This window comes from Rissa tridactyla, chromosome 9 (assembly GCF_028500815.1).
Source record: "Rissa tridactyla isolate bRisTri1 chromosome 9, bRisTri1.patW.cur.20221130, whole genome shotgun sequence".
Classification (NCBI taxonomy): Eukaryota; Metazoa; Chordata; class Aves; order Charadriiformes; family Laridae; genus Rissa; species Rissa tridactyla.
In genome coordinates, this window is record NC_071474.1 from 21,771,935 (window position 1) to 21,799,174 (window position 27,240).

The window sequence follows — 27,240 nt, forward strand, 5'->3', positions numbered from 1 at the left end:
TGATTCTATGATTCTATGACCAAGGCCTCCACCTGATCATTGCAGTCTGTCCTATTTTCTTATTACATCTCTTCTTAACTATCTGTCTGCGTAATCTCACCCTCTGACCCATGTGTGGGGGTGCTGCAAGGACTGAGTGTCACCTACTGGGGGACCAGCATGAGTGGACTGGGTGCCAGTTACTGGCATCAGACCAGGGGTGTAGGCACCCCCAGCCTGTGGTGTCAGCTACTGGTGTGAGTAGGGGTCTCGGCCACCAGCTGATGGGGCAGGAACCCAAAAAACATCTACTGGGGGTGACTGGGGTGAGGGAGGTGAGGGGGGACTCCAAGCTGGTGGCTGGCCACAGCCCATGTGCCTGGTGCTACCTGCTGTGGGGGGGGGTGAGTGTCTATATCTTCCCCGAGCCAGCCATGCGTGGGGTGTGCATGTGTATTCACCAGCAAGCTTCAGGTTGGACCAGGTGGTGCGTAGAAGGACCTGGGTCTTCACAGGAGGAGGAACTCCTTTCCTGTGAGGGTGTCAGAGCCCTGGCACAGGCTGCCCAGGGAGGTGGTGGGGTCTCCGTCTCTGGAGACGTTCCAAACCCGCCTGGACGCGTTCCTGTGCCACCTGCTCTGGGTGACCCTGCTGTGGCAGGGGGTTGGACTACATGATCTCCAGAGGTCCCTTCCAACCCCACCATTCTGTGATTCTGTGATTCTGTATCAGGCGGACAGAGGGTCCGTGCTGGTCCCCAGGAGGACCCGTGAGTGTGGAGAACCTCTGGGAGCAGTGCGTGAGCATTTCCTCTTTGCGGCAAGCATCAAGCTGGACCAGTCAGTGAGTAGGGGACCCATGGGGCAGGTAAGAAGGTTAGAGGAGGGGTACTGGGCGGCAGACCAGCCGTGCTGCTGCTCAGGGGACCTGCAAGAGTGTGTGTGTGTGCAGGACTCCAGCAGCCAGGCAGGAGGGAGTCTTGGGTCCAAAGCTGTGGCAAGTGACAGCCACTCTTAACATCCCTTAACATATAGGACAGGTTGCTCTTTTATAGCTCCATGCTTTAAGTTGCATTTATTTGAAAAGTACAGTTTAGAGGTAGTTACACGGATTGCGAAACTTGAATTTTCCCTAACATTCTGCCCAAAGCCGTTTTCACATCATTATTTTTCAGGCTGTAGATGATGGGGTTTAGCATGGGGGTTAAAATGCTGTACTGGATGGAAAACAGTTGATCTAGAACGAATGACGAGACTGAACTGGGTTTTGTGTACTGGAACAGAGCAGTTGCGTATAGCAAAACCACTATGATGAGATGGGAGCTGCAAGTGGAGAAAGCTTTGTGCCTCCCCTTTGCAGACTGTATCTTCAGGACAGTAGAGATGATGTAGATATAGGAGATGAGAGTGAGCAGAAAGGAGCTTGACCCAAAGATCGCAGCAGAAGACAGAAGAACAAGTTTATTGAGGAAGGTCCCACCGCAAGCTGCAGCTAAGAGAGGGGGCAACTCACAGCTGAAGTGCTTAATTTCTGTGTACTCGCAGAATTGAACGTTTAGCATTGGCAGTGTGTTTATGATGGAGTGTAAGACCCCCATTGCCCACGCGCCCCCCACCAGCTGGCTACAGACAAGTCTGTTCATAACTTCTTGGTAGTGCAGTGGTTTGCAGATGGCAACGTATCGGTCGTATGCCATTGCTGAGAGCATGAAAATTTCACTCCCAGCTGAGAGAAGGATTAAGGACATCTGGATAATACAGGTACTGAATTCAATGGTTTTCTGCTTCACTAGGAAATTCACCAGCATATAAGGAACAATGGTGGTGGCATAACAGATGTCTGTGAGGGCTAAGTGAAAAAGGAAGAAGTACATAGGGGAGTGAAGGTGGGTATCAGTACTTATAACAATCATGATCACCATATTTCCAAACAGAGTGATGAAATAAATAACTGAAAACACAAAGAAGAGGAAGCTTTGAAGGTGTGGGTCACTTGTAAGTCCCAAGAGAACAAACTCACTTGCACTTGTTTGGTTTTCCATTCACAGTACCATACCTGTAAGAGGAGGAAAAAACATCATGTCGGCAAGTGGCATGGGGACGTACTGAAGTTGCAGTAGCTGACTCCCAGGTACCAGAGACAGGCAAGCAACCAGCCTTGTGCAGCATTCGAAGTCAGGAGCAAGGGCTGGGGTGCAGTCAATTTCAGTCCTAGCTGAGAAGCAGGTTTTGCAACAAAGCAAATGCTGCGGAGACAGCATTAGATGTGAGCTGTGCTCCCCACAGAGCCCAACAGGCATCTCCTCCTCCTCCTTCATCTCCTCTTACAAATGCCTTTCAAACTCCACACAAGGGGGAGGCCTGGGAAAGAAGTCCTTACAATCCTCTGACTTCTCTAAAATACCTTTTTTCCTGACAAACAGGCTTAAGTCCCAGAAGTGCCCATCACCAAACATGGGAGGATGACAGCAATTCTGCCAGGACTGGTCTGTCCCTCTGCACTTATGACCTTAACCTTGAACTAGATGCCTGGTGCCAGGTTGCCCCAGTTGTTAGGAAGTCTCTTCTGTGTGTTTCTGGTTTGGCTCAGGACCAAAATGTGATATATCCACAGGCTGTGACTGCAGAACACCCCCACAGGCTCCGTGTTCTGGACATATAGACACAAACGTGTTTAAGGTCTCCGCTCTAAGCCAGGGATAAGTGGAATTTTGGGGAATTACACATTCCGATGTTTACTGACAGCAGGTTGACCACATAACAGATAATTGTATTGTAAAGCAGAGAACTTCCAAGGAATATTTCCCACACACATACACTTTCCTAGAAAAAGTTTCCTGTTACACTCTCCAATACATGAGTGGGGATTAATCAGGAAAAGTAGTAGTCCAAAATATAATATTTTCCTCATTGTTGTGGTGTTAGTCACATAACTGAGAGGTGTCACAAGATGCACAAACATACGATGCATCTCATCTAAGTAGGTGTTTCCAACTCAGAAAGCAGTGTAGACGGCTGTCTTGGCCAATAATTGAGATGGATCATATTCACCTTTCCTTTGGTAGTTTGTAGAGTTCAGGCTCGAGTTCTCAGAACCAAGTATCTCCACCCAGTTTGCACCTTCAGCATCTCAAGAAACAGATCTACACTATGAGGCAGCTCGCACGTCTTCCTCCCCCACCCTTTCCTTTGGTTGCCTCTCATAAGAGCCAGCTGGTCCACTCCTGAGCTCCAGCAGAACCAAGCCATACTTTTGGCACTCAGGGAGATTAGATGCAAGCGTGAGTTTGATCTCCGAGCTATCATGACGCTATGAGAAGCTCAAAGGCCTTAATGGTGTGTCACACAATGTCCTACAACACAGCAATGAATTCTTTGGCTTAAATCATTACCAACATCTTGTTTTCTTTCATTTAGGCACTTGACTCTGGAAATGGGAAACTCATTACTTCTCAGAAAATTCTTGTTATCAACAAGTTCTTAGGTAACAACTGGTGGGAAACTGTCTCACTATTGGATTTATCTAAAAGATATTCACAAAAATCAAAACTAGTTGCTTAGATCCCTCCATTATTTCATCAGGAAAAAAAAAAAAGGAATGTCTAGAAGATGATACTTAAGAATGAGAAATAAGTACACGTTTTATAACTTTTCTCCCCTTTCCATTTACAGAAGAAAGACTCCTTGATGTTTAAAAGAAAGTGACGTAAAAAAAAATCCTCAATGGAGAAGATTTTATGATGACTTCTAAAAACTGTACTATGCATTTAAATGAATACAAACTAGTTTTGTGGAGGGAAAAACATCCAGCAGTTATTAAAGAATCATTATTTTTTTTCAAATGTCAAATTAAAACTATATTTTGCTCAACAATTCTAGTTTGGGAAGCCAAAATGAAAAAATAGATAAGAAGATGGGCTGAGATAGAGACTCGAGTCATTAGAGTGCAATTGATCGTGGAATTTGATATTGAGGGTGGAATGCCTTTTACCCTTTTAGTCTCCTACACCACTGATGACACTAGTCTTTGCAGACTGACATTCTAAACCCATTGGGAGAAGATTTTTAGTGCTCTTCACTAGTCTTATAATGAATTTAATAGCATTATTCTTACATTTGTATTATACCCACATTTATGAAGGAATGCAACAAAAATCATAGTACTATGAAAGTTTCGATTTTTTTTTCCCCATGAATTTTTAAAATGAGCCCAGAGCTCAGTTGTAGCAGATAGCAGATAAGATAATTAGTGGAGACTAGCACCATTAATTGCAGATTCATTCTGCCTGTCTCAGACACATGTGGCCAAATTGTTTCCTTTGGCCATTCAAAGAGCCTAGATCATGAACATGAGCATGAACACTAACTCATGATACTTCAAAAAAACCCCATACATTCACTGAATTACTTGGTCTGGTATTTGTGTACTCATCAAAGAAAAAAATCTGCTTCTTTTCTTGAGATGTCATTTACCTATTTGCAATTCTTGTATCCTCTTCCTGAAAAAAGGTACTAAAATGTATTGAATGAGTTTGTTAGTAGAAAATACTGTCATGAAATAATAATAAACTAACATTCATGCATGCATACTCTCAAATCCCTAGAAGAGAGCAAAATAACAGTGAACTGACAGAAAATATAAGTCAACGTTTCCCGAAATACAAGATAAAGCTTTCTTGAAGTTCTCTCATTTGTCATCTACATCTCTTGTCTTTTTCATCCTCACTCTCAATCTCTGCATCTTTTAGTCAAACATTATATGTAACAGCATTCAATACAGTTTACCCAAGGAAAAGAGATGCTTCTCTGTGTTTGTCCTGGTGATGTACAGGGGAAGAGTCTACAGCACACCGCTTCCTTTGCGGCTCATCTCTTTTCATATTCCTAACTCTAAATTCTCAGCCTTACTTTTGAGGCCTAAATATTTCCTGGCTGCCTCTGGGACAATTATCTTCTGTGTATGAAACCCTGAATATTTTGAGCCAGGAGCTAATAAGAAAAATAAATAAATAAATAAATAAAGCTATTAGTTAGTTTCTTATATTCCCAGTGCTGCACCTTATAATTCCTTTCATTAGCCATTCTGTTTTGAAGACTGCTGTGTAACTCTGGCCTCTGTGATACTGCAAACACAAACTGTCTACTAAGTAATGCTAAGACCAAGTAAAATAAATCATCATAGCTTGGATATGTTGGTTGAAATGAAGAGATTAATTCAAAGCAGTGATTCTTAATATTACAGGCATCCCTCCCTTCCTCCCTCCCTCCCTCCCAAAATCTTCTGAGAGAAGCTTCACGTTGTGGATTGCTTATCTCTTGTCTAAATGATGGACTTTATTCTACTAATCTTTGGTGCCTACGATGCGAATAACAACTGAGATAGATAGCTACTTAATGGACCCGTACCTTAATGTCCCTATAGCTCATATAGAAATATGGTGTCTGTAATCTGGATGTCTAAATGGGAGCAGATGCATCCCATCTGAAAGAACTACCACACACCATCAGTACAAAGGGATGACATAGCTTCTCTTTTTTTTTCCTGTGCATCCTTTCTTTGCAGTTTACTGAAAGCCTTTTTGCCTGAGCTTGACTTTCTGTAATTGTGTGCATTTTGCCTAGTGTGCCAAAGAAAGAAGCTATTAATGATTTATCCCCCTTCGGCATCTTTGCAGCTGTGGCGTGGCAGTCATCCGTGGGTTTACCACAGTTTTACAAAAATACAACTGAGATGACGTTTGTGGTGGACATTCAGGACTGATGTTGTTCAGTAGTCTTCATCTCCTATTAAGCACGCTGCAAAAAAAAGAATTTGCATCATGAGCATCCTAGCCAGAAGAAGAAACTTGGTGCATGAGCACCCATTCAACCATGGTTTTCTCTGAAATTTTTCATTTCCATGTAGGTCCTATGATGCCACTACTATGTGACCAAAGAAATCAACAAGATTCTCTGTCATCCTGTATTTATCTTTATTGTCAGCCTTAACCTGATTCAAAAATTCAAAAATTTCAGTAAACAGGAAAAAAAAAAATCTTCATTCCTAAATTAGAAGAATTAGAATTCCTAAATTAGAAGAAATCTTAAATATTACTTCACTGGACTTTGAATAAACTTTAGGTAAACAAATATTCAAATATGTAGGTGGATAGACAGAAGAGGGAAATGGGAGATTTTTTTTTTTCCCTTTACTGTGTTTAAAGTCTGTCATCCAACACTGTCCCTCCCGACACCACTTCACTTGCACAGATGCCCACACACACACAGGTCCACCCCTAGAGACTCCCAGACCCTGCAGTCCCTCTGGCAGCTGGACGGGACTCCCCTGGTCCCTCTGGGAATAAGGTCTTCAACTGGGATGGAGTTCATTTACCTACATGTGAGATAATGTTCTATGCTCCCACTCCTGCAAGGGGGAAAAAGAGACACATCTGAGGTGCAGCTCATTTCGTCGTTCATAGCAGTCTCACTGCCAAGATGAAGTTCAGGATTCAATATGTGCGTGGTTCCTTCTTTTACTGCAACATGCACCCCTTGTTTTAGCAGCACGGGAATGACAGATCTCTTCAAGGATCCTGTCTGGCCCCTTCCCAAATAAGATTTGAATATATTTTAGTGGTATCATAATTCTTGTGACCTCTTTTGATCAGCAAGGGTGGGACCAGACGCCGTCTTTCCCATCTTGGTTTTATCTTCTGGTATTATACCTCAACGCTTTGTGCTTTCATGGCACACTTCCCTTCACAGAGCACACATCCACGATATCAAACCTGGACAGGACAGAAGAATATTTGACACTGACAGAGGTTCGTAGTCACCCATTAATTTTTTGCTAGCAAATTAGTCTTTCACGGACAAGATACCGTGGTATTATGGAATCAACTGAACACAGATATCCTGATAACATTCGTAAGAAAATGACGGAGAGAATCATTGCTGGCCTATTGAGAGGGTAAGAATCTGACAGACACATTTCTGGATTTTTCTGCGATAGACTAGCCTGGCTGTGGGAGACAAGATCATGGCTATTTATCTACATAAGGACATTATGATCTGGCTGGGTGGATAATAAGACACGTCAAAAAACCTGCTTGGAAGACTGGGGTCAGAGGGTAGTTGTTAATGGGTGATATTGTGCCGGGAGGCTGGTGACAAGTGGAACACCTCAGGGACGCATCTTGGGACCTGTTGTGTACAACACCTTTATCAATGAACGAGAGGTGGTTCACTTTTCTCAAGGCTACTGATGACACCATGCCGCAGGGACCAGTCAGTATACTTGAGGACAGGTTTACTGGTTTTGCCTGGGATAGAGTTAATTTTCTTCACAGTAGCTTGTATGGTGCTATGTTTTGGACTTGTGATCAAAACTGTCGGTAGCACAGGGATGTTTGAGCTATTGCTGAACAGTGCTTGCGCGGCATCAAAGCCTTTTTCTGTTTCTCACTCTGTCCCTCCCGCAACATGTAGGCTGGGCTGGGGTGCAGAAGACGTTGGGAGGGGGGACAGCCAGGACAGCTTACCCCCAGTGACCACAGGGATATCCCATACCCTATGACACCACGCTCAGTAATAAAAGCTGGCGGCAGGAGGAAGGAGGGCCATTCAGTGTCGCCGTGTTTGTCTTCCCAAGTAACCATTACACGTGATGAAGCCCTGCTTTCCTGGAAATGACTAAACGTCTGCCTGCTGATGGGAAGTAGTGAATAAAATCCTTTGCTTGTGTGCACAGCTGTGCTTTACCAACCTGTCATGCCCCACTCAGAAAAGAGAGGAGGCAAGTGACTCAGATTCGCAAACCCGCAGCAGCGCGGGCTAAGGTGAGACAACTCTCAAGGTCCATATACAAACATTTATTAAATTCCCATAGTGATTAATATATGTCTTGACTAAGTCTAACTAATGATAATTGGTTAGGTATACAAGAATTTATGGCGAGTGGTACTTAACAACAGATATACCATGAATTATGGCGAGTGGTAAGGTATGCCTTGCATTACATACTTAACAACTTTAAAAGAAAAGAGAAAAGAAAGAGAACCAGAAGGATAGAGAAGGAGGGAGAGAGCGAGACAGAGAGATAAGGAGATCACCGGTCCTGGTTCCAGGGCTGTTCCTGCCAATGGCGGGGTAAAAGCACTCTTCTGTGTATCCCCCAGTGGCACTTATTTTCCCCTTTTATGTTCACCACTACGGGGCAGTTTCAGCTCAGGTTTCTGCTTCCCCCCCAGGTGACATGTAGCATGATTTGGGTGGAGAAACGAGTGCTGTAGTCATATATGTTTAGCATGATTTCGATAACTTTCATTAGCATATACAGGGGTGTCAACTTTAATATGCATTTCACGAATAATGAGGCAAAGGTCATTCATCGGGCACAGTAGCCTTTTGAAGAAACAAAGCACTACAGAAACAACAAACTACACAGATCCCTGTTATATTGTCCTTGCCTAAAAGCAAGGGCTTGTCCTAAAAGCAGGGCTGTCCTGTCACACCTCTGGGCCCATCCTGCGCTCTCAGGCCTCCCCATGAGTCATACAAGAGATAAGCAGGTTTTAGCCTTATCAGTTCTTCGAGCAGAAGGCCTGCATTGTCCAGACTCCACATTATCCATCTAGACTTGCTAGTGTTTGAGACATTCCTCAGGAAGGCTCAAGGGCCTCCTCCCCCTCCCCTTCATCTCTCACCATCTGTTTCATGCTTCCCTCCAGCTGCTTCTCTCAGTCTTTGTTTAGGGGAAATTACGAGTCTCTTACACAACCCACGAGCTTTTACACTTTTACCCTTCCAATTCTCTCCCACATCCCACCAGCGGAGAGTGAGCAAGTGGCTGTGTGGGGCTGAACTGCCTGCCGGGGTTAAACCACAACAACAGGACTGTCAGTCATTAGGATCTAGACAAACTGGAACAATGGGCCAACAGGAGCCTCATGAATTCAACAAGGACAAATGGAAAGTCATGCACTACAGGGGGAAGAACACCCATGCAGTGATACATGTTGGGGACTGAGTGGCTGCAGAACATGTCAGATGAAAGGCCCCGAAGTTCCTAGCAGTCATTAAGATCATAGGGCCAGGTTCTTCACAACGGGCAAGGCACAACAGGCATAAGTTGAAGCAAAGTGGTTCAGGCTGGCTACAAGGGAGAAGTTTTTCATGACAAGGACAGTCAAGCAGGGGTTGCTCAGAGTGGCCATCTCCATCCTGGGAGGTTCTCAAGACTGGACTGGAAAAGCTCTGGGCAATCTGCTCTGATGTCCTAGGCAGAGATCAGGTACTTCTAGTGTGGTATTGGACTAGAGACCGTCTGAGGTGCCTTTCAACCCGAACTATCCTATAAATAAATGTATAATACATAAATTTGCTTTATATATCACCTAGGAGAAGATACCTTTTGCCTAACAGCAGTTACTTATGAGCCAGAAGTGTAGTCTCAGTTGAACACTTCAGATCCCTCTTATAGTCAGTACAGAAGGATAAGAATATCTGTCATGCGTTTCATGTCACCCTCACAGATGAGTCAAGCTCAGAAAGGTGTATCTTCCTCAATGACAACTTAAAGAACCAATAAAATCTCAGATCATGATATATCTTACAGAGCATGAAAGAAAATTAGGTCTTTACAACAAAGCCAGTCACCAGCGTTTCTGTTATAATCAACAGAAAGAAACAGTAATTTCTGTAAGGCAATTCAATTTACCTGTTTTGGACCATGGTGTACCTTGGTGATTAGCCCCAATGCAGAAGTTAACAGATCCTACACAACTAAAAGCAAGGATCTGCTTTGGAGCATGATCCCTTGCTCCCCGTCCTGGTGTACAGTCACTCATGTCTACCCGTGCTGACGGCTAACCTCCTAATGTTGTGTCCACGCTGCATAGCTCTTGGCCCAAGTGTCATTTAGGCACTGTGTGATATTTCTGCTTCTCAGGCATAATGCTTCTGCCTGTACTTATTTTTCATTCAAAATGCTGAAAAGAAAATGAATGGTAGACTGCAGCCCATCAAAGTACCGTTTTTATATATAATCTGATGCTGAGGATGTGTGTGTCATTCCCAAGGCCATGCCAGGGGGTTTTGTGCAGGTGTTGGAGGGCAAATGACTGATGAAGTAGTTGTGAAAGACTGGTTTTAGTGAAAAGAGTGAAATCTGGCCTGATGTCATCCACTCTGCTAACTCATAAGTAGTTCTTTAAGTGAGCTATTTGTAGAATCACACCCAGATTTCATTTCAGAGGATAATATTTCATTCTTTCTATCTATCAGGGCAATCAAAAACGGACTAGCATTTTTGTGATTTCAATGGCTATAATACAATAACCTCAGAGAAACCCCGGGGTTAAGTTATTTAGCAATGGAGACGCACCCAAAGTCTAAGCTGGTTTCTCTGTATGCACCGGAGTTGGTCTCCTCACCTAGCTATCATGAATCCTGATTTAGATGACTTCTCATAGTGTTAAATTATTGTAAAGTAACAATAAAATGTGGTTTGGGGATACATTTTCTTCATAAAAGGCAAATACACTTTTTGTCAAGGCATTAGTTTCACATGCCCCGAGTGAAGTATAAGAAAAACGGAATGGCGTTTAATCTGAATCAGTGAATTCAGAAAACTGACCAGGCAAACCAAGACAGAAATCTACAAGGAAGGAAACATATAAATATTTTGTAAATTTAAAATTAAATATTAGCCTTTGAATGTTCATGTGTATTTGTGTCTGTGCACTAACAAGAAGAAAAGGGCAATTCAGATAGTAATTATAATAGTAACGAAAAGTAAATGAAATGGTGTGCAAAGAAAGAAGGGAAGAGGAAAAAGAAGAAAAAGAGGAAAGTAAAACATTGTATAGTCTGGGAGACATTTCAGTTTACAGTAATAACTGTTCTGTAGTCAAAATACAACAAAGAACCTGAACATCAACAACAGTCAGTCTTGAAGTGTTCCCAGCTACAAAGAATGAAGACGATGGTGTCTGATGACAACTTGTCCCAGGGCCTTCTTGAATGCCTTGTTTCTCAAGCTGTAGATCACTGGGTTCAGGAGGGGTGTGACCACTGTGTAGAGCACAGATGCAGCCTTGTTGAGCTCTGAGGACAGGTTGTAGGTGGGACGGACATACATGGAAATCATTGTACCATAGTATATAGTCACTACCATGAGATGTGAGCTGCAGGTGGAGAAGGTAACTCTTTTTCCAGAAGCAGAGGGTATCTTCAGGATGTTGAGAATTATAAGTAGGTATGAGACAAGAGTCAACAGAAAGCAGCTGGAAAGGACCAGGAGAGAGAGGATGAAGATGACAGCTTCTGTGACAGTGGTGTCTGAGCATGAGAGCTTCAACAGTGGAGAGATATCACAGAAAAAGTGATCAATGAGGTTGTAACGGCAGAAATGCAATCTGGAGACCATCAGACAGGGCAGAAAACCAGTAAAACCACCAGTGACCCAGGAGCCCACAGCCAGACAGGTGTAAGACTCAGCAGTCATGGCTACACCATAGTGCAGGGGTTCACAGACCGCAAGGAATCGGTCATATGCCATCGCCGACAAGAGGTAGCACTCAGTGGCTCCCAGGGAAATGAAGTAATAAAGCTGTGCCATGCATCCTGAGAAAGAGATGGTCTTCCTCTGTGCCAGTAGATCGGCCAACATCTTGGGTACAATTGTGGTGGTGTAACAGACTTCTAGGAAAGAGAGGTTCTTGAGAAATTTGTACATGGGCGAATGAAGTTGTGGCTCAAATGTCACCACTGAAATAATAATCATGTTTCCCAGGATGGTGAGAATATAAATAACCAAAAACAGGGTGAATAGCAGGATCTGGCAGCGTGGGTTGCTACTGAAGCCCAGTAGCCTGAATTCCAGTACTGCTGTGACATTTGTCATCTCTTGGAAAGAGCTAGGAATTGTCTGCTAAGGAAATAATCAATATCAGAATATGTTAACTTTCAGGGGTGAAAGCACTATCTATAAAGATTATGGCTCACAAATAAACCTTTGGGAGCAGCATCAAAGTCCCTACCAGTCTGTCTTTCTTCTCTCCCTCCCTCCCTCCCTATCTCCGTTCCTCCCTCTTTCCCTCTTCCCTGCCTCCCATCTTGCTCTTTCTCCCTCCTGAAATGTAAGTTTTAACATGTATTTCATGAAATTCACATAAACAATTATAGAATGAATTGCAAATAGTCCAGTAGACAGCCACTCTCCATGCTTGCACACAGGGATAAGTGTAAGAAAGTATGTAAATATATAAAGGTATCACTTACACTAATCCATAGTAAAAATGTATACATAAACTTACATGTATATAGCACATGAACTCAGACACAAACACACCAAAGATCTGCTTTTCATTGAAAGAAATATAAAAAATTATATACATAATCAACAGTGATTATTGCATTGAAGAATCCCACTTGTTAATACACATGTGATTTTTTTATAAAAGTGTAATACTCATTTGCATGGTCCTGAACATACACATACAAGGGCACACGTAAGAACTCTCTCAAAATGCTCTGTCATGGAGGAGTACAAACTTGCACACTGATTCACCATCAATCTTATAATTTCTTGTTAAATACCGTGAGTAAAAATATAATTTCTACCCCAAGAATGGAAACCATAGAGAATAATCTGTTACTAGAAATTGATTAAGAGCAATGTAGTTCATAAGAATAAACTCCATTTCCAACATCCATAATAGAGCTGATGCACACAGCAATGGTATCTAGTTACTTACATACGAACCAGTATGCATAATATTGAGTATATGCCCAATTTTTACAGCTCTGTTTTCCAAGCTGTGAGCACACTAGGTAGTGCGAGGTTTCAGTCTGCATTCAGGTCCTTGTCTCGGACTGGATACTTCAGCCACTTACGTTTTTCTGGTTGAGGCGCAGTTAATGTCAGTATCAGAAAAACAGTTACCTGGTGAATTTAATCATCCTTTACTCTGTAGTTTGAGTCTCATTACTAAACTATTGCAGTGACTACAACATCATATTGGATAGAAACCCTTTTAGACTGAACTACCACCTGGTCAGTCTTGACTTTCATAAAAATGGATAAAGATAAAGCCTGAACTGTACCAAGCATTGATTTCAATCGTTGTTGAGGATCTCTGGGGAGTAATCCCATGGGTGGAGACTCACCATGGGGCACCCTAGCAACATGAACTGATGACATATCTGCAAGGAAGAGCTTCTTCATAAGAGAAGAAACTGTCTGGAAAACCTGCATCCAAATTTCACCAAAAAACATTATAGAACTTTCAGCTAACGTCCCCTCCTCCTCTGAGGCTGGCAGAGACAGGAGGTCACTAGCGCAGGCACAAGCTCACACACATTCACAGGTCCCCTTTGCATCGGCATAGCCCCTCTGCTGGCCAGGACCCCTGCCTGGGCACCAGCCCTCTTCCCCACCCCATGGGTGCCCCATACACCAGCTGGTCCAGCTTGAAGCACACTGCAAACACCCAGCGCATCCCAATGTCACCCCACACTCCCAGGTCCCGCCAGACCCCTTGGAGCCCAGCCAAGGCTCGAGTCTTGTCTCTTTCATGTTCTAAAAGAAAGCCTCTAATTCCCACTCCAGTGCCTCAGGGAAGGAGATTTCTATCCATCTTTGTGGGGCTCCCCTGTTAAGTCAAGTAATGCAGAGCTCCTTGGCTTACCTTTTCCTCTAGGGTTCCCATTCTCAGGGCAGAAATTGCAGTGTTTGCCCTCCAGCCTGCTCAAGAATACCCCCAAGAGCAGAGGTCCCCACCTGGCTCGTTGATCTGGAGGAAGGATTCTGTGTTCAGTTTCAAGGTGACCTGGATTCAAAAAGAAAAAGGGACAGTCTTCCCCCCGTTTCCTGTCTCTGTGAACAGCACAGCAGGGGTGTCCAAGGTGCTGTGGTAACTAAATGCTTCACAGGGAGATAGGGCCACAGGAAATACACATTTCTCACATCCCTGGTCATGTTGGCGGTGTAAACTCACCCTTGAATAGAGGCACAGTTCATTTCTACAGGAACAATTTCAGGCCAGGAACAGAGCCTCGTACTACTGGCTTCTTCCAGGAGTCAAACAAGAGCACAAGGGAAGCCAGTCTCCTTCGTAGAAGACTATGTGGAAATTGTGCTGATGATCTATAGCTCGGGGACAGAGGCAAACAACTCAGGTGCCAACACTGAAGAAAGGTGATCAGAGAAGTACCAGCTCATCGGGCAATAGTGGGAAAGAGGAAATACTCCTGTCTCCTGCCTCCGTCCTCGTTGTAGCCCCTACCCAGTTTGTGTTGCTTGTTTGTGTTGTTGCTCAAGAAGGGCTTGTCCTATGCGCTAGTGTGACGTGAGAAGGGGGAGAAGATGCATTGGCATGCCTTAGTTGCACTTTCTCCTCTGATAATGAAGACAACAGAAGCTGAGACAGAAGAGGTAAGATCAGGGAAGACAAGTGTGTTTGTATGAAGAGAAGTCAATCTAATGCCTTCTAAGACTGATAGGGACAAGGTTTAGTGGTGGCTTTGTCAGTGTTAGGTTGATGGTTGGACTCGATGATCTGAAAGGTCCCTTCCAACCTAGATAATTCTATGATTCCAAGATGGAAGTGAGGAAACATGCCTAAGACAAAAAAAAAAAACAAACCAAATCAACAAACCAAACAAAAAAGTTTGAAATGGCTTCTATGCCTGAAAGACTGTTGACGCTTCCAGTCAGACAGCCTGACTCAGAGTCCAAGGGTCTCCCTGTTTTTCCCATGACCTGCTGATGGAGACATTCCTGCCCTGGGATGGGTAGGATGCAAAAGGTCATGCTGGCCTTGGGTCTTTACTGCTTTTCTCATCTCAAAGCACCTGTCATCTTCTCAGCCTCAGAAGGTGATAATGGGGAGCTAGGAACCAAGATGCCTTATGTCTGTCACGTGTCCAGAAAGGCAAGTGGCGTAGAGCAGAGGATGACAAATGGCAAGAGGAACTCAGAAGGACCCATTTCCCCACGCTGTTTGAGGAATGAAGAGCTGTAAGTCAGGATGGAGTGACCAGAGGGAGTCATTTTGCCACACCCTCTCAAGAAGCCTTCTCCAACACACAGCTGGGGCTGCTACCTGTGTAGCATAAGCACTTTTTTTCTCAGTAGGGAGCAGCGTTTGGGTGCAAATGAGTGATGGCCCAGAGTGAACAATGGCCTTGAGCCTACACACTTGGACTGAAAAAAAAATCAAACCATTATTTTTCTGGCCACAGAGGAACCAACCATGTAATTCCTAAGCCTCTTTTTCCTTCATTCCAAGCATGGAGCTGTGGATTGTTCCAGGCCATGTTGAAAGATTTTTTACATCCTTGGCAGACTATAAGTCAAAAGGACACACTGAGGGCTTTGCTCTTTGCGTATCCTTCTTTCCTCTTATCCTCCACAGAGCCTTCAACCTAAAAATGCTATGGGATTTGACAGTTTGACACAGAAATGCTTCTCATTAACAGACTTCACTACCCCAGTGTTCTGGAGTTCAGGAGTTTGGAGTACCTGGAGATCCATGCTTTCAACAGCCAAACAATGGAGAGACAAATTGTGTTCTGAGATGGGCAGTAAATCCCAGTTTATCTCCCATCTCAGCTTAATCACACAGGTCTCAGGAGAGGTTGCTGCAGAGCTCAGGTGTTGACCATGTGCCTTTTCTGTGATTTCATCTTAGAGAGCACCTGTAAGGCAACAAGGACCATGTCTCTAGGGCTGCTGAGGAAACATCAAATACTACAGTTCCCCCCTGATTTAGTAGATGGAGCACAGAAACAAGAGAAGGACTGCAGAGGTAGGTAAAAAATGTCTTGGCTTGACTGGAATTTCTCCCATAGTCATTGAGTTACCGTAAGCAAGCTGAGTTCAACTGAGTCTGAACAGTTTCTGTTGTTCCTTGAACTCAAATATCACCAAATTTCTGTTAAGGGCTTAGTACACGAGTTTACCATTCAGCATCACAAGCTAATGTCAACGTTGTTTTTATTTTTCTCAGATACAGCATGTTCCCTTCAGAAAATATCATTAAGGTCAGTTTAATCTTATTTATTATAAGAAATTACAGTCATGCCTGAGAACTTGTGATATGCTATGTTATGTTAAAGTGCTTTTTCTTATTGGTTAGTGGGGGGGGCAGTGTTGTCATTTATAGTGATTTTTTTTTTACGTATGGAAAATGTTTTCATAGTTACTTCAGTTTAAGAGAAAAAGAAGACATCCTGCATGATAAAATTTGATAGGATGTTTTAGAAATGGCCATCTGCATTCTCAAGGCAGAATTTTGAGGGAAGTTAAAAAGAAAATGTACAACTGACATGAATTAGAGAGTGCTTACCCATCAATTGTAAAAACATGAAACATGAATGCAGAATGCAGAGATTCTTTTGAAAATGCATACTAACAGCAATCCATATTTTTGTTAGAAATATAACCTAGAAGTGAAGGAGTGCTCACTTGAAAAGAAATTACCAGAGGGAGTAGAGGCAAGACAGAGGTGTGCCAAAGGGTAGAATGGAAGCTCTGGAAAAGAGTTTGGAAAAGTAAAGGTGAAGGGATCAGAGGCAATGAGGAAGGGATGATTCCCGCAGCACTCAACCTGAGGACTTATATTGGGATCCTGAGCTCTGTGGCCTCCCTCTATAAACAATGAAGAAAAATGGAGTAAAGAGTCACCAGAGAGGCCAAATCAGAAGTGATAAACCAGAAACCTATCTGCACAGTAGTCTGAATCATGCCTTGGATGTACCTTACCTCTGCGAGCTCACCTAAGAGTGGGATCCATCTTACCAAATGGGATCACCTGAAAGCTAATCATTCTGTCTCAGACAGTCATCGAGGTTTCCTTTATGGTCAGTGGAAAGAGGAACGTGCCTTTCAAAGCCTCCTGAAGGAGACCTTGGCTACCTAAGTTTGGGTACCAAAGATAAAGGGTTGCCTTTTCCTTTCTAAAGGCCTTATCTGTCTTTCCTGCCTTCCCGAAGACTATATTCGCTTCTTCTAGAGGTCTTGCTTCCCTGAGTAAGCCAGGTCCCACCTTAAAGTACAGGTTGTACCATACTGTGCTGTACTGTAAAGTAACTGACTCAGTATTAGCGATAACTGTCTAATAATTCTACTTCTGATAATGCACATACACAAAATCACACAACCATGGCATTTGTGCTTTCTTTTCAACATGCATATTCCAGGAGACATCTGATACAACTGCTTTTACCTCATTTTAGCCACTGATAAGCATATGTACCTGAACTGACTATTGAAACACCTGTGGCGGTTGATGGAGAGAAATACATTCTTTTAATGGGCAACTTCTCAGGTCCATTTTAGGCTTTTACCTCAGAACAAGGCAAATTTGTCTTCTGGCAGTTCCTATCTCCACCACTGGAGAATCATTTTCTCCTCGATTTACCTCTGCGTAAATCAGTTGAGGCAATCTCCAATCCTGAACAAGCTTTTAAAAAGCGACACATTCTTTGGGCAATTTTCTCTTTCAACTCTGGAGGCTGGTATGAAGCCTCTCTTTCCTCTACTGAGGACAGACTAATGTAAAGGCCTATAGGCATGATCATGATGAAGTGCCCTGAGAGGTTACAGCGTCTTTCTTGAGCCATTTTATCTGGTTGTGACTGGTAATCAGGTTTACCCTGAATTCTGTGGCTTGGAGTTAGGAGGTGTCTAAATGCAGATACTCGGTTTCATTGTACAGATCCATGAGGTTCTTGGCAGATGACTTCCAGGAGAGTAGAGTGAGACTGGCTCTCAATCCTAATGAAAATCTGCAAACCCTGTGCTTGGATAACTGAGTCATACAAAACAGCATGGGACACCTATGTATAAGCACCTAAATGTCCATGCATACATTTGTCATGCAACGCTTCCTAAGCTCTCAACAAAGAGAGTGCACCATGACAGGTCATCTCTTCCATTTTGAGATTTGTAATTATCATATGTGTCCAAGCTCCAATGCGAGGTGACTGAGAGTAGAATGAAACTATTAATTTAAACTAAAATCCTCTGGAGGTCAACTATTGTTCTAACAGAACATGCACATAACTAACACAGACATCATAGCACGTTAACATGAAATAGGTGGGAGGGTGGAAAAACAGACTTATAGGCTGCTGGACGCATTGGGTGGGATTTATCCTCACAGTTTATCAAGACATCTAAGCTTTCAGCATCTGAAACACAGGCATCTCAGAAATGATTGAGAAGCCTAAGCACAGCTCTCTAGATTTAGATGTCATGGGCTGTCCAGCATATCCACATGGGGCTCACAAACGTGACACGAGATCCACAGGAGCGCACCATGCCTTCCCTGCATGGCAGATGGTGGCCAGGGTGTGCACCACGTCTTCTCCGAGAGCAGCAGATGCCTCACTTTAGGACTGGAATTGACGCTGAATTTCATGTAAGCGGCTGCTAACAACAGAGGGCTATTTGGCTTGACTTAAGAAATGTACCATGCTGTTTCATTGTTGTCACTGTGTTTTTATTGTTCCAAGATGAAATCCTATGAAGAAGGGACCACTGGAAATAAAACTTCTGCAATCATATTTGTTATCCTGGGTTTTTCTCATCGCCCAGATATGAAAGTCATCTTCTTCATCCTATTTCTATGTATTTACATCATCACGGTGCTGGGAAACCTGATTATTCTTCTTGTAATTAACATGGACCCTGTCCTGCACACTCCCATGTACTTCTTCCTCACAAACTTGTCATTCCTGGAGATCTGCTACACCTCTGTGACCCTGCCCAGAGTGCTGGTCAGTCTTCTTTCAAGTGATACGTCCATCTCTTTTGCAGGTTGTGCTGCACAGATGTATTTCTTTCTGTTCTTTGGGGCAACTGAGTGCTGCCTCTTAGCTGCTATGGCATATGACCGCTACCTAGCCATATGCAGCCCCCTGCATTACATGGATATCATGAATAAGAAGGTATGCATGCAGCTGGCTGCTTCCTCATGGATATGTGGCAACCTCGTGGCCCTTGGGCACACTACATTTATCTTCTCTTTGCCCTTCTGTGGCTCCAACGTGATCAACCATTTCTTCTGTGAGATCCAGCCAGTGCTGATGCTGGTGTGTGGAGACACTTATTGGAACGAGCTACAGATCATTCTGGCTGCTGCCTTTGTCATCCTGATGCCTTTTCTGCTCATTTTGGTGTCCTACAGCCTCATCATTTCCTCCATCCTCAAAATCAGGTCTGCCAGAGGAAGGTATAAAGCATTCTCCACTTGCTTCTCACATCTGACTGTAGTGACGTTGTTTTATGGGACAGCTGTGTTCATCTATATACGTCCCAAATCCAGCTATTCACTGGATGTGGACAAGGTGCTCTCTCTGTTCTATTCTGTATTGACCCCTATATTGAACCCTATTATCTACAGCCTCAGGAACAGGGAGGTGAAAGGGGCTCTCTTTAAAATGAGAAGGAAGCTATTTCACCCCAGCTCCTAGGCCAGTTCCCCTTGGCTGAACAACCACCCACAAATACCTCACCTCTTGCACCTGCACGTTGCCAGAGGGATAGGAAAGACCAGTGACCGACATATCAAATCCCACCCTCGCATTGTAGAGACTTACATGCAGATGAAATGAACTCCACCCGTGTGACAGGGACACTAAACCCACCTTCAAGGCAACATTTCATGCCATCAGACTCCACCTCACCAATCTCACCTTCTGGTGAGAGTTCCTCTGTCAATGCCGTTCTTGTTTAAAAATGTTATGTAAGTGTTGTGTGACATAACTATAGACAGCGTTGGTCTCCACCAAAATTTTTACGGAGATGGCTACCATGTCTTGTGCCTGCATAACATTTTAAAGACTGCTTTAAAGGACGAAGGAATCGAAAGAGGAAAGACGACGTTTCCTTCCTGTTTTATACAGCTAACATTTTTGTTACAGACGTCAACAGAATTGTTTCAGAGTTGATAAGCAATTCTAAAGACATGCATTTGAATTGTGGCTTATTTACATTTTCAGTGTGCTCTTATGCAATAATAATAATCTTGATGATTTAAAGGTGTTTTAATTGTCTGGATTTTATTTTTTTTCCAAATAACTTTTGCAAATTAGTATCAGTGAAAAAGTGTAACAAACAAAACTTGTTTGGCTGACTGCCTTTGAATATTGTGTATTTCCACACTCCTCCGTCTCTATGATTTAGCTGTAACTACTTGAGAAACATTTCAGATTTTTAAGACAAAAGAGGATCTTTCGTTCTATTAAAAGTATAAAACTTCAAAACAGTGGAGCAGTTCAATCTACAGATTTCAGTCTTTCCGTATATGTCGTACATAATGTATAAAAATGAAAACACAGGATGTCAACCAGTAAATTTTCATTATACAACCAGTAAATTTTCAAAATACAAATATTTTCAGTTTTCTTTTTTGAAGGAAGGCTATTATTTTCTGAGAATCTAAATCTTTTCACATGTGTTTTGTTCAATGAATTCCATAAGGATTTGTGTAGAGACACATATGTATGCAGACACACGGCTGGGCATATGCAGATGCACATGTATACGCCTCTGTATGTCTCTTACCCGCAGGCAGGTGCCCCTGGCGCAGCCCATGGTCAGCAGTTCCCAGAGACAAGCTACAGGCTGGCAGGATGCTCTCAGAGGGAAAGAAAAGGCCTCCCTGGATGGCCAAAGGCGTTTCGCTCTCACTTGTATTTACGCTATTTTGGCACAGGATGGGGTTTTGAGCATTCAACTGGAAAATCAGACATACGGGAAGGTGCAAGGCAGGTGCTGTTTCTGGAACGCACGCCAACTTTGCACGTTCCCCAGGGCTAAGGACTTCAGCCTGGTTTACTCAGAAAACGAGCAGAACATCACAATGAAATAGAAACGCTTTAGAAACTATTTTCCCATGGTGCTTTTAGGGGCTTTTGGCTTGGCTTGGTTTGGCGTCGTTTGCTTTGCTTCGGTTTTGTGGGGTGGGTGGGAGAAGAGCAAGGAAGTGGTTTTCTGCTTCAGGCATCAGGATGGCCCTCAAAGTAGGGGTGGTGAGAGTCTTGTAAAGGAAAAACTTGTGGGTTGAGATAATGAGAGTTTAGTAAGACAGAAAAGGAAGGGAAAACAACAACAGCAACAACAATAACAATAACAACAGCAACAATAATAACAACAACAACAATAATAATGATTAAAGAACATACAAAACAAGTGATGCACAGTGCAATTGCTCACCATCTGCCGACCAATGCCCAGCCAATCCCCGAGCAGCGGCTGCTGCACCCCCCCAGACAACTCCCTCCAGTTCTATTGGTGTGCGATGCCATATGGTATGGAGTATCTTTTGGGCCAGTTTGGGTCAGCTGGCCTGTCTGTGTCTCCTCCCAGCTTCTCGTGCACCCCCCGCCTCCTCACTGCCAAGGCAGCACGAGAAGCTGAAGAGTCCTTGACTTAGTGTAAACACCGCTAGCAACAACTAAAACATCAGTTGTTATCAGCATTATTCTCGCCCTAAATCCAAAACACAGCACTATACCAGCGACCGGGAAGGAAATTAACTCTATGCCAGCTGAAACCAGGGCACTCAGGCTCTGCAAGATCCTGGTTAAAACACCGGTTATGGGGGATAGCACAAGAAGGAGAAAGGGATAGCGCAGGTAGTCACGCGTTTTCTCACGTTCTTGTGCAGCCTCATCAGTGGCACACCGTGCGTGAACACCTTTCAAGTGACAGAAACGCGGGCCCATTTTGTCAGGGGTGAAAGTGTTTCTGCCAACGGAAGCAGGAAGGAAGAAGCAGCAGGGCCAGTGTCCAGACTCGGGACGGAAATGAGGACTGGGCCTTCGCGAACGAGTTCTCTGTTGGAGAGGATGAGACACAGCTGCAGAGCGCTTCACCTCCTCCCAGCCCCACTGGCAAGAGGACACAATCCCTGAGGTGTTTGACCCAGCAGCCTTCCGCGTACACAAAGTGCCGGCTCTTTTGGGAGGCCGGTGAGAAAGGCTTGAACGCTTTCAAGGGAGATAGTTTTCTTCTGACTAGCACAGAAGCGGTGAGAGCCAGTCGTAGAATCCTTCATCCCATCTGATGCTGGGAAGCCCAGGATGGTGCAGCCATGGGTCAGGGCAGGGCATGCTGCGCAGGTGCCGCCTGTGGGGACGTTCACCAGCTCTGCATTCACTTGCGCTCCTGCGGAGCCTTCCTTACAGTACAACTTCAGTATGCTATCAGTTGCTGATAGCAATCGTGCCTGGAATGCGGACTTTGCTTTCAAGGCTCCCGTGGGTGACAGATCCTAATATTCTTAACGTACTAAGAAAGCTAGAGCTCCTAGCGCACAGAGCCGGTGCTAGAAGCCCTCGTCTGGGGAGCCTTGCAGCAGACATTGTGTTGGTGGAGTTTGTGACTTAACAGGCCACGTCTGCGCGGTCGGCCCTTATGCTTCAGGCCCAACGCGTCAGCGAAGCGGCTGCCGTAAGGGAAGCAGCTGCAGTGCCCCGTGCTGGCCGGTGCCGTGCGCTGGGGGATGCTATGGCAGGGAGAGCACCCAGCCTGCCAGGAGAAGACACGTGATTCTATTTGCTACACAAAACCAAAGGCCCCATGGCATGGTAGGCAGGAGGAACCTCTCCACGGACAGGATCCACGCAGCATGCCGTGGCAAGATCCCCCCGGGGTCCGTCCCATGCTGCATGGCAGCAGGGTGCCCAGCATCTGAAGGGACGCAAGATTTACTTGCTATCTATATTCCTCTTCTTACCCGATCTTATTAAAACTGCTTTCTATTGGCCGGCTTCTTGTTGGGCCTTTCTTCCTGAGGCCCAGAAAAGAAGCCTGCGCCATTTCTTTCTCTGTCACATCCCTCCCCCATCCGCCTGGTGCAGAACGGCACAATCGTATTTCAAGTGGACAGAAGGAAACAGTGCACGCTTGCTTAGGATTAAACACACGCCGAGTCCTTGCTCAGCCCTGACCTCCCACAGGAGAGGGTACAGGGAACGAGGTCCAGCAGAGGTACGAGCTGGCAGGAGGACCCAGAGCAGCCTTCTGGGCATTGCATGAGCTGCCATTCAGCTCACCGCGTGCCTGCAGCCTGCATGATGCTCTCGGGACAGATCAGTGACAGTGACACCTGTGAGTGGGCATCACCTTCCTCAGACGGTCACAGCGGCATCGCTGAGATGGGCTGTTTCCCGGGCCCGTCTGTCCCTTTGCTGGCTCAATCAAAACTGTCTGCACGGGTTCTGTGCCCAGTGAACTCAGAGCTGGGCACAGGGCGGGTGGACGGAGACAGAGGTGCCACCCTCTCCATCAGCATGCCTCCAAACGCCCCGCTCTGCCTTTCCCCAGTGGCCTTGCCGCTTCCATGCTCCGCTCACCAGGGACGCTTGGTGGGAGACCAAGTGAAATCCCGTCTCAAAGCGACTGGCCTGCACGTGGCCAGGGACGAGGCAAGGGCAGCGTGGAACGGCTGGGCAGGTGTCTGTGCATCGACGCGTAGAGAAAATCAGCAGCCCCACAGCGCGCGTGGCCCAGGGGCAGCTGCAGTGTCAGGAGAAAGGAAGACGAGGGCACTCGGGCTGGGATGCAGCATTTCTTTAATGAGAAGAGCAAGTGCGCATTTCTTCAGTGAGAACAGGAGGGGGAAGAGCACTGAGCGTGAGAGGTCGAGGGCTCCACAGGGCACGAGGACGTCGCCCCTCGCAGTGGGATACCAAGCGCCTGCAAGGCACTCCTTTCTCCCCGTTGCAGCTGCAGCCGGTGAGAGTCCTCTCCCATCTGCAGCACGGGCGAGTGAAGTGTGTTGCCTCGGTCAGCAGCAAAAGCTACGAAGCACGGGAGGGAGGATGAGGGGGCTACCTGGCGGTAGCAAGGAAAGCACAGGAAGAATAAGAGCAAGACGGCACGCTGTCAAGGGGTGACACACGGTTCCCTTCCATTCAGGGGGAGAGGCAGGCGTCCCACGCACTGGGAAACCACTGGCGTCTCCCCGGTCCTGGATCCAGACGTCCTTTCTCCGTTCCTGGTGGTCCTCTCCAACGTGAGCCATGCCCTGGCCCTACAAGCACACGTTGCATGAACGCAGGGGCCCGCACAGACCGCTCCCGAGGCCTGTGAACCTCCCAAGGCCAAGGGAGCCCCCAGAGGAGACGGGGACCCCCCCGGCGCTGAGGGAGCTCCCCACAGCAGCCGACAGAGAGGATCCCACGGCTGTGCTCTGGGGGAAAGAGGTGAGGATGGGGCCCGGCAGGGTCACCACCACCGGGGAGGGCTCGATGACGGTGGTGGAGTCAGCGCAGCGCAGAACACAAGGCTCGTTGCAGCTGTTTGCAAGGGGGGCTGGTCCGCAGGAGAAAGGCAGGCAGGGTCTGGAGCAAGACATCTTGTGGCGAGGGAGGCAGGGCTGAAACACAGAGCAGGGCATGAGTACGAGGCGGACGCCCAGGGAGAGGACGGGTGAGAACCACAAGCGCGCCTGCAGAAAGAGTGAACCCGGCTGGGTTCAGACTTACCCAGCTGACTGAGGAGACGGCAGCGAGGGCAGCGCATGGCAGGCCTGGGGATGCACGGACTTTTATACCCTGTCCCCAAGCCTCGGGGAACCCGAAGCGTTCTTTACGCATGAAGCGCTTTGCTAACTGCCACTATTTGCTGGCAAAGCGCTCCTGGATGGTTACACCTTTTCCCCTTTCATCTCAGAGGTTTTGCTCCCATCCAACACGTGCCCAAGACTGAAATGGGCCCTTTGAGGCGCAGCAGTCATTACGCTGCTCCCTAAGGCCACAGGACGCTCTTGGCCGTCTCCTCTCAGCTGCTCACAGAGATGCTCCAGTGGCTTGCTGGCCACGCACATTCCTGGCGCGCAGCCGCTACCACCGCCCCTCCGCACCGCACACTGCCCTTCAGGCACTGAGGAATGCAGCACCTGGAGTCACCTCGCCATTGGTTCCAGCTCAGAGCCTTGGCCTGAACAGCAGAGACTCACACGCTTAGCAGCAATGGTTAGACATTCGGGCAACAGCCGGCTAGACACCCAGGTTTCATCCCACACAACTGCTCTGTCTGGAAGGGGATCCGAGACCTAGCACCATAAGCAGCCAAAAGTTGCCTTTCTGAGGTAGAGGGTCTGGACTCTCCTTTTCACGTGTCCTGAAACCATCGAGACTGAGAATTCTACTGGGGCATGATACGTACAGCCCAGGGGAAGGCAGAGGCTCGCCCAGGACTCAAACCCTGGCAGTTTTACATCAAAATGCAGAATACCTCCTGCCAGCGAAGAGTTACGAAGGGGAGATGCAGTTTGTCTTAATGTCTTGATTTGATCTCGTTTAATTTGGAATGGCGGTGTTTGAGTTTGTGTTGGGGAACGTTGGGTTGGGTTGCGCTGAGCTGTGTTGGAGGCAGCTGAGTTGGGTCAGGTTTGGTTAGGTTGGGCTTGGATTCCAAGAAAGACAATGGGCTCTGTGTGTCCCCCCAGGCGTGCAGCACGAACGTGCACCTATGGACACATGCAATCAGTGAAGCCTGTGGGATGACACTGTTCAGCAGTCCTTGTGGCTCACCCTCTGTCCAAGTCATCCAGACGTCAGCCCTACATCAAAGGGGAGGCCAAAGAGCTGAGCTGGCCACTCTCATCAGGAAGGTCCAGCTGTTTCTCTCCTGGGTGTGGATGGTGTGGTTCCTAGAGCACCTCACCTCTGCTTTTCTTCTTCCCTCCGGGCAGATGAGTTCAGCTCGGAGGGTTTACTGTTTACTGAAAAACAAGTCTGTGTTCAAAGATGTTCAAAGAAGAGCCTTATGACTCCTTGCCCAAGGGTGATCCAAGACAAAATGCATTTGTTTTTCTCCTCCTGCTCATCCTGGAGGCCAACAGCCTCTGTGGGACATGGTAAAGGCAGGGAAGGAGAGCTCCCAGGTGCTTTGGTGGGGTCAGGGTCAGAGTGAATTATTCCGTTCCTGGGTCCAGGAAAGTGGAGGACTGCAAGAGCTGGGCAGAGGAGGAGCCCAAAAGAGGTTTGCCAGCTGTTGCCCAAATGTCTAACCATTGCTGCTAAGCGTGTGAGTCTCTGCTGTTCAGGCCAAGGCTCTGAGCTGGAACCAATGGCGAGGTGACTCCAGGTGCTGCATTCCTCAGTGCCTGAAGGGCAGTGTGCGGTGCGGAGGGGCGGTGGTAGCGGCTGCGCGCCAGGAATGTGCGTGGCCAGCAAGCCACTGGAGCATCTCTGTGAGCAGCTGAGAGGAGACGGCCAAGAGCGTCCTGTGGCCTTAGGGAGCAGCGTAATGACTGCTGCGCCTCAAAGGGCCCATTTCAGTCTTGGGCACGTGTTGGATGGGAGCAAAACCTCTGAGATGAAAGGGGAAAAGGTGTAACCATCCAGGAGCGCTTTGCCAGCAAATAGTGGCAGTTAGCAAAGCGCTTCATGCGTAAAGAACGCTTCGGGTTCCCCGAGGCTTGGGGACAGGGTATAAAAGTCCGTGCATCCCCAGGCCTGCCATGCGCTGCCCTCGCTGCCGTCTCCTCAGTCAGCTGGGTAAGTCTGAACCCAGCCGGGTTCACTCTTTCTGCAGGCGCGCTTGTGGTTCTCACCCGTCCTCTCCCTGGGCGTCCGCCTCGTACTCATGCCCTGCTCTGTGTTTCAGCCCTGCCTCCCTCGCCACAAGATGTCTTGCTCCAGACCCTGCCTGCCTTTCTCCTGCGGACCAGCCCCCCTTGCAAACAGCTGCAACGAGCCTTGTGTTCTGCGCTGCGCTGACTCCACCACCGTCATCGAGCCCTCCCCGGTGGTGGTGACCCTGCCGGGCCCCATCCTCACCTCTTTCCCCCAGAGCACAGCCGTGGGATCCTCTCTGTCGGCTGCTGTGGGGAGCTCCCTCAGCGCCGGGGGGGTCCCCGTCTCCTCTGGGGGCTCCCTTGGCCTTGGGAGGTTCACAGGCCTCGGGAGCGGTCTGTGCGGGCCCCTGCGTTCATGCAACGTGTGCTTGTAGGGCCAGGGCATGGCTCACGTTGGAGAGGACCACCAGGAACGGAGAAAGGACGTCTGGATCCAGGACCGGGGAGACGCCAGTGGTTTCCCAGTGCGTGGGACGCCTGCCTCTCCCCCTGAATGGAAGGGAACCGTGTGTCACCCCTTGACAGCGTGCCGTCTTGCTCTTATTCTTCCTGTGCTTTCCTTGCTACCGCCAGGTAGCCCCCTCATCCTCCCTCCCGTGCTTCGTAGCTTTTGCTGCTGACCGAGGCAACACACTTCACTCGCCCGTGCTGCAGATGGGAGAGGACTCTCACCGGCT

General features: G+C 46.6%; 3 protein-coding genes across 3 annotated transcripts; 1 reads left to right on the forward strand and 2 right to left on the reverse strand.

Annotated features, from left to right (window-relative positions):
• Positions 1-1,081: 1,081 nt before the first annotated feature.
• On the reverse strand, positions 1,082-2,020 carry LOC128914948 (olfactory receptor 5V1-like). Its single transcript, XM_054214678.1, has one exon. The coding sequence runs from the start codon at positions 2,018-2,020 to the stop codon at positions 1,082-1,084; it is 939 nt and encodes a 312-aa protein (XP_054070653.1).
• Positions 2,021-10,926: 8,906 nt separating this feature from the next.
• On the reverse strand, positions 10,927-13,999 carry LOC128914732 (olfactory receptor 11L1-like). Its single transcript, XM_054214195.1, has 3 exons — positions 13,961-13,999; positions 13,652-13,792; positions 10,927-11,892 (listed from the first exon to the last, which is right to left on the reverse strand). Exons 2-3 carry the CDS (start codon positions 13,670-13,672, stop codon positions 10,927-10,929), a joined length of 987 nt encoding a protein of 328 aa, XP_054070170.1. The 5' UTR covers positions 13,673-13,792; positions 13,961-13,999.
• A 4,483-nt stretch (positions 14,000-18,482) lies between these two features.
• Positions 18,483-26,705, forward strand: LOC128914949 (olfactory receptor 10C1-like). The gene is made up of 2 exons (XM_054214680.1): positions 18,483-19,388; positions 26,673-26,705. Exons 1-2 carry the CDS (start codon positions 18,483-18,485, stop codon positions 26,703-26,705), a joined length of 939 nt encoding a protein of 312 aa, XP_054070655.1.
• Positions 26,706-27,240: the final 535 nt, after the last annotated feature.

Coding starts and splice junctions, on each gene's coding strand:
- LOC128914948 (XM_054214678.1), bottom strand. CDS start 2,020: ATGGAAAACCAAACAAGTGCAAGTGAGTTTGTTCTCTTGGGACTTACA.
- LOC128914949 (XM_054214680.1), top strand. CDS start 18,483: ATGAAATCCTATGAAGAAGGGACCACTGGAAATAAAACTTCTGCAATC. Junction 19,389..26,672: donor ACAGCCTCAGGAACAGGGAG/GTGAAAGGGGCT, acceptor CCTTGCAAACAG/CTGCAACGAGCCTTGTGTTC.
- LOC128914732 (XM_054214195.1), bottom strand. CDS start 13,672: ATGGGAACCCTAGAGGAAAAG. Junction 11,893..13,651: donor TGGGAACCCTAGAGGAAAAG/GTAAGCCAAGGA, acceptor TTATTTCCTTAG/CAGACAATTCCTAGCTCTTT.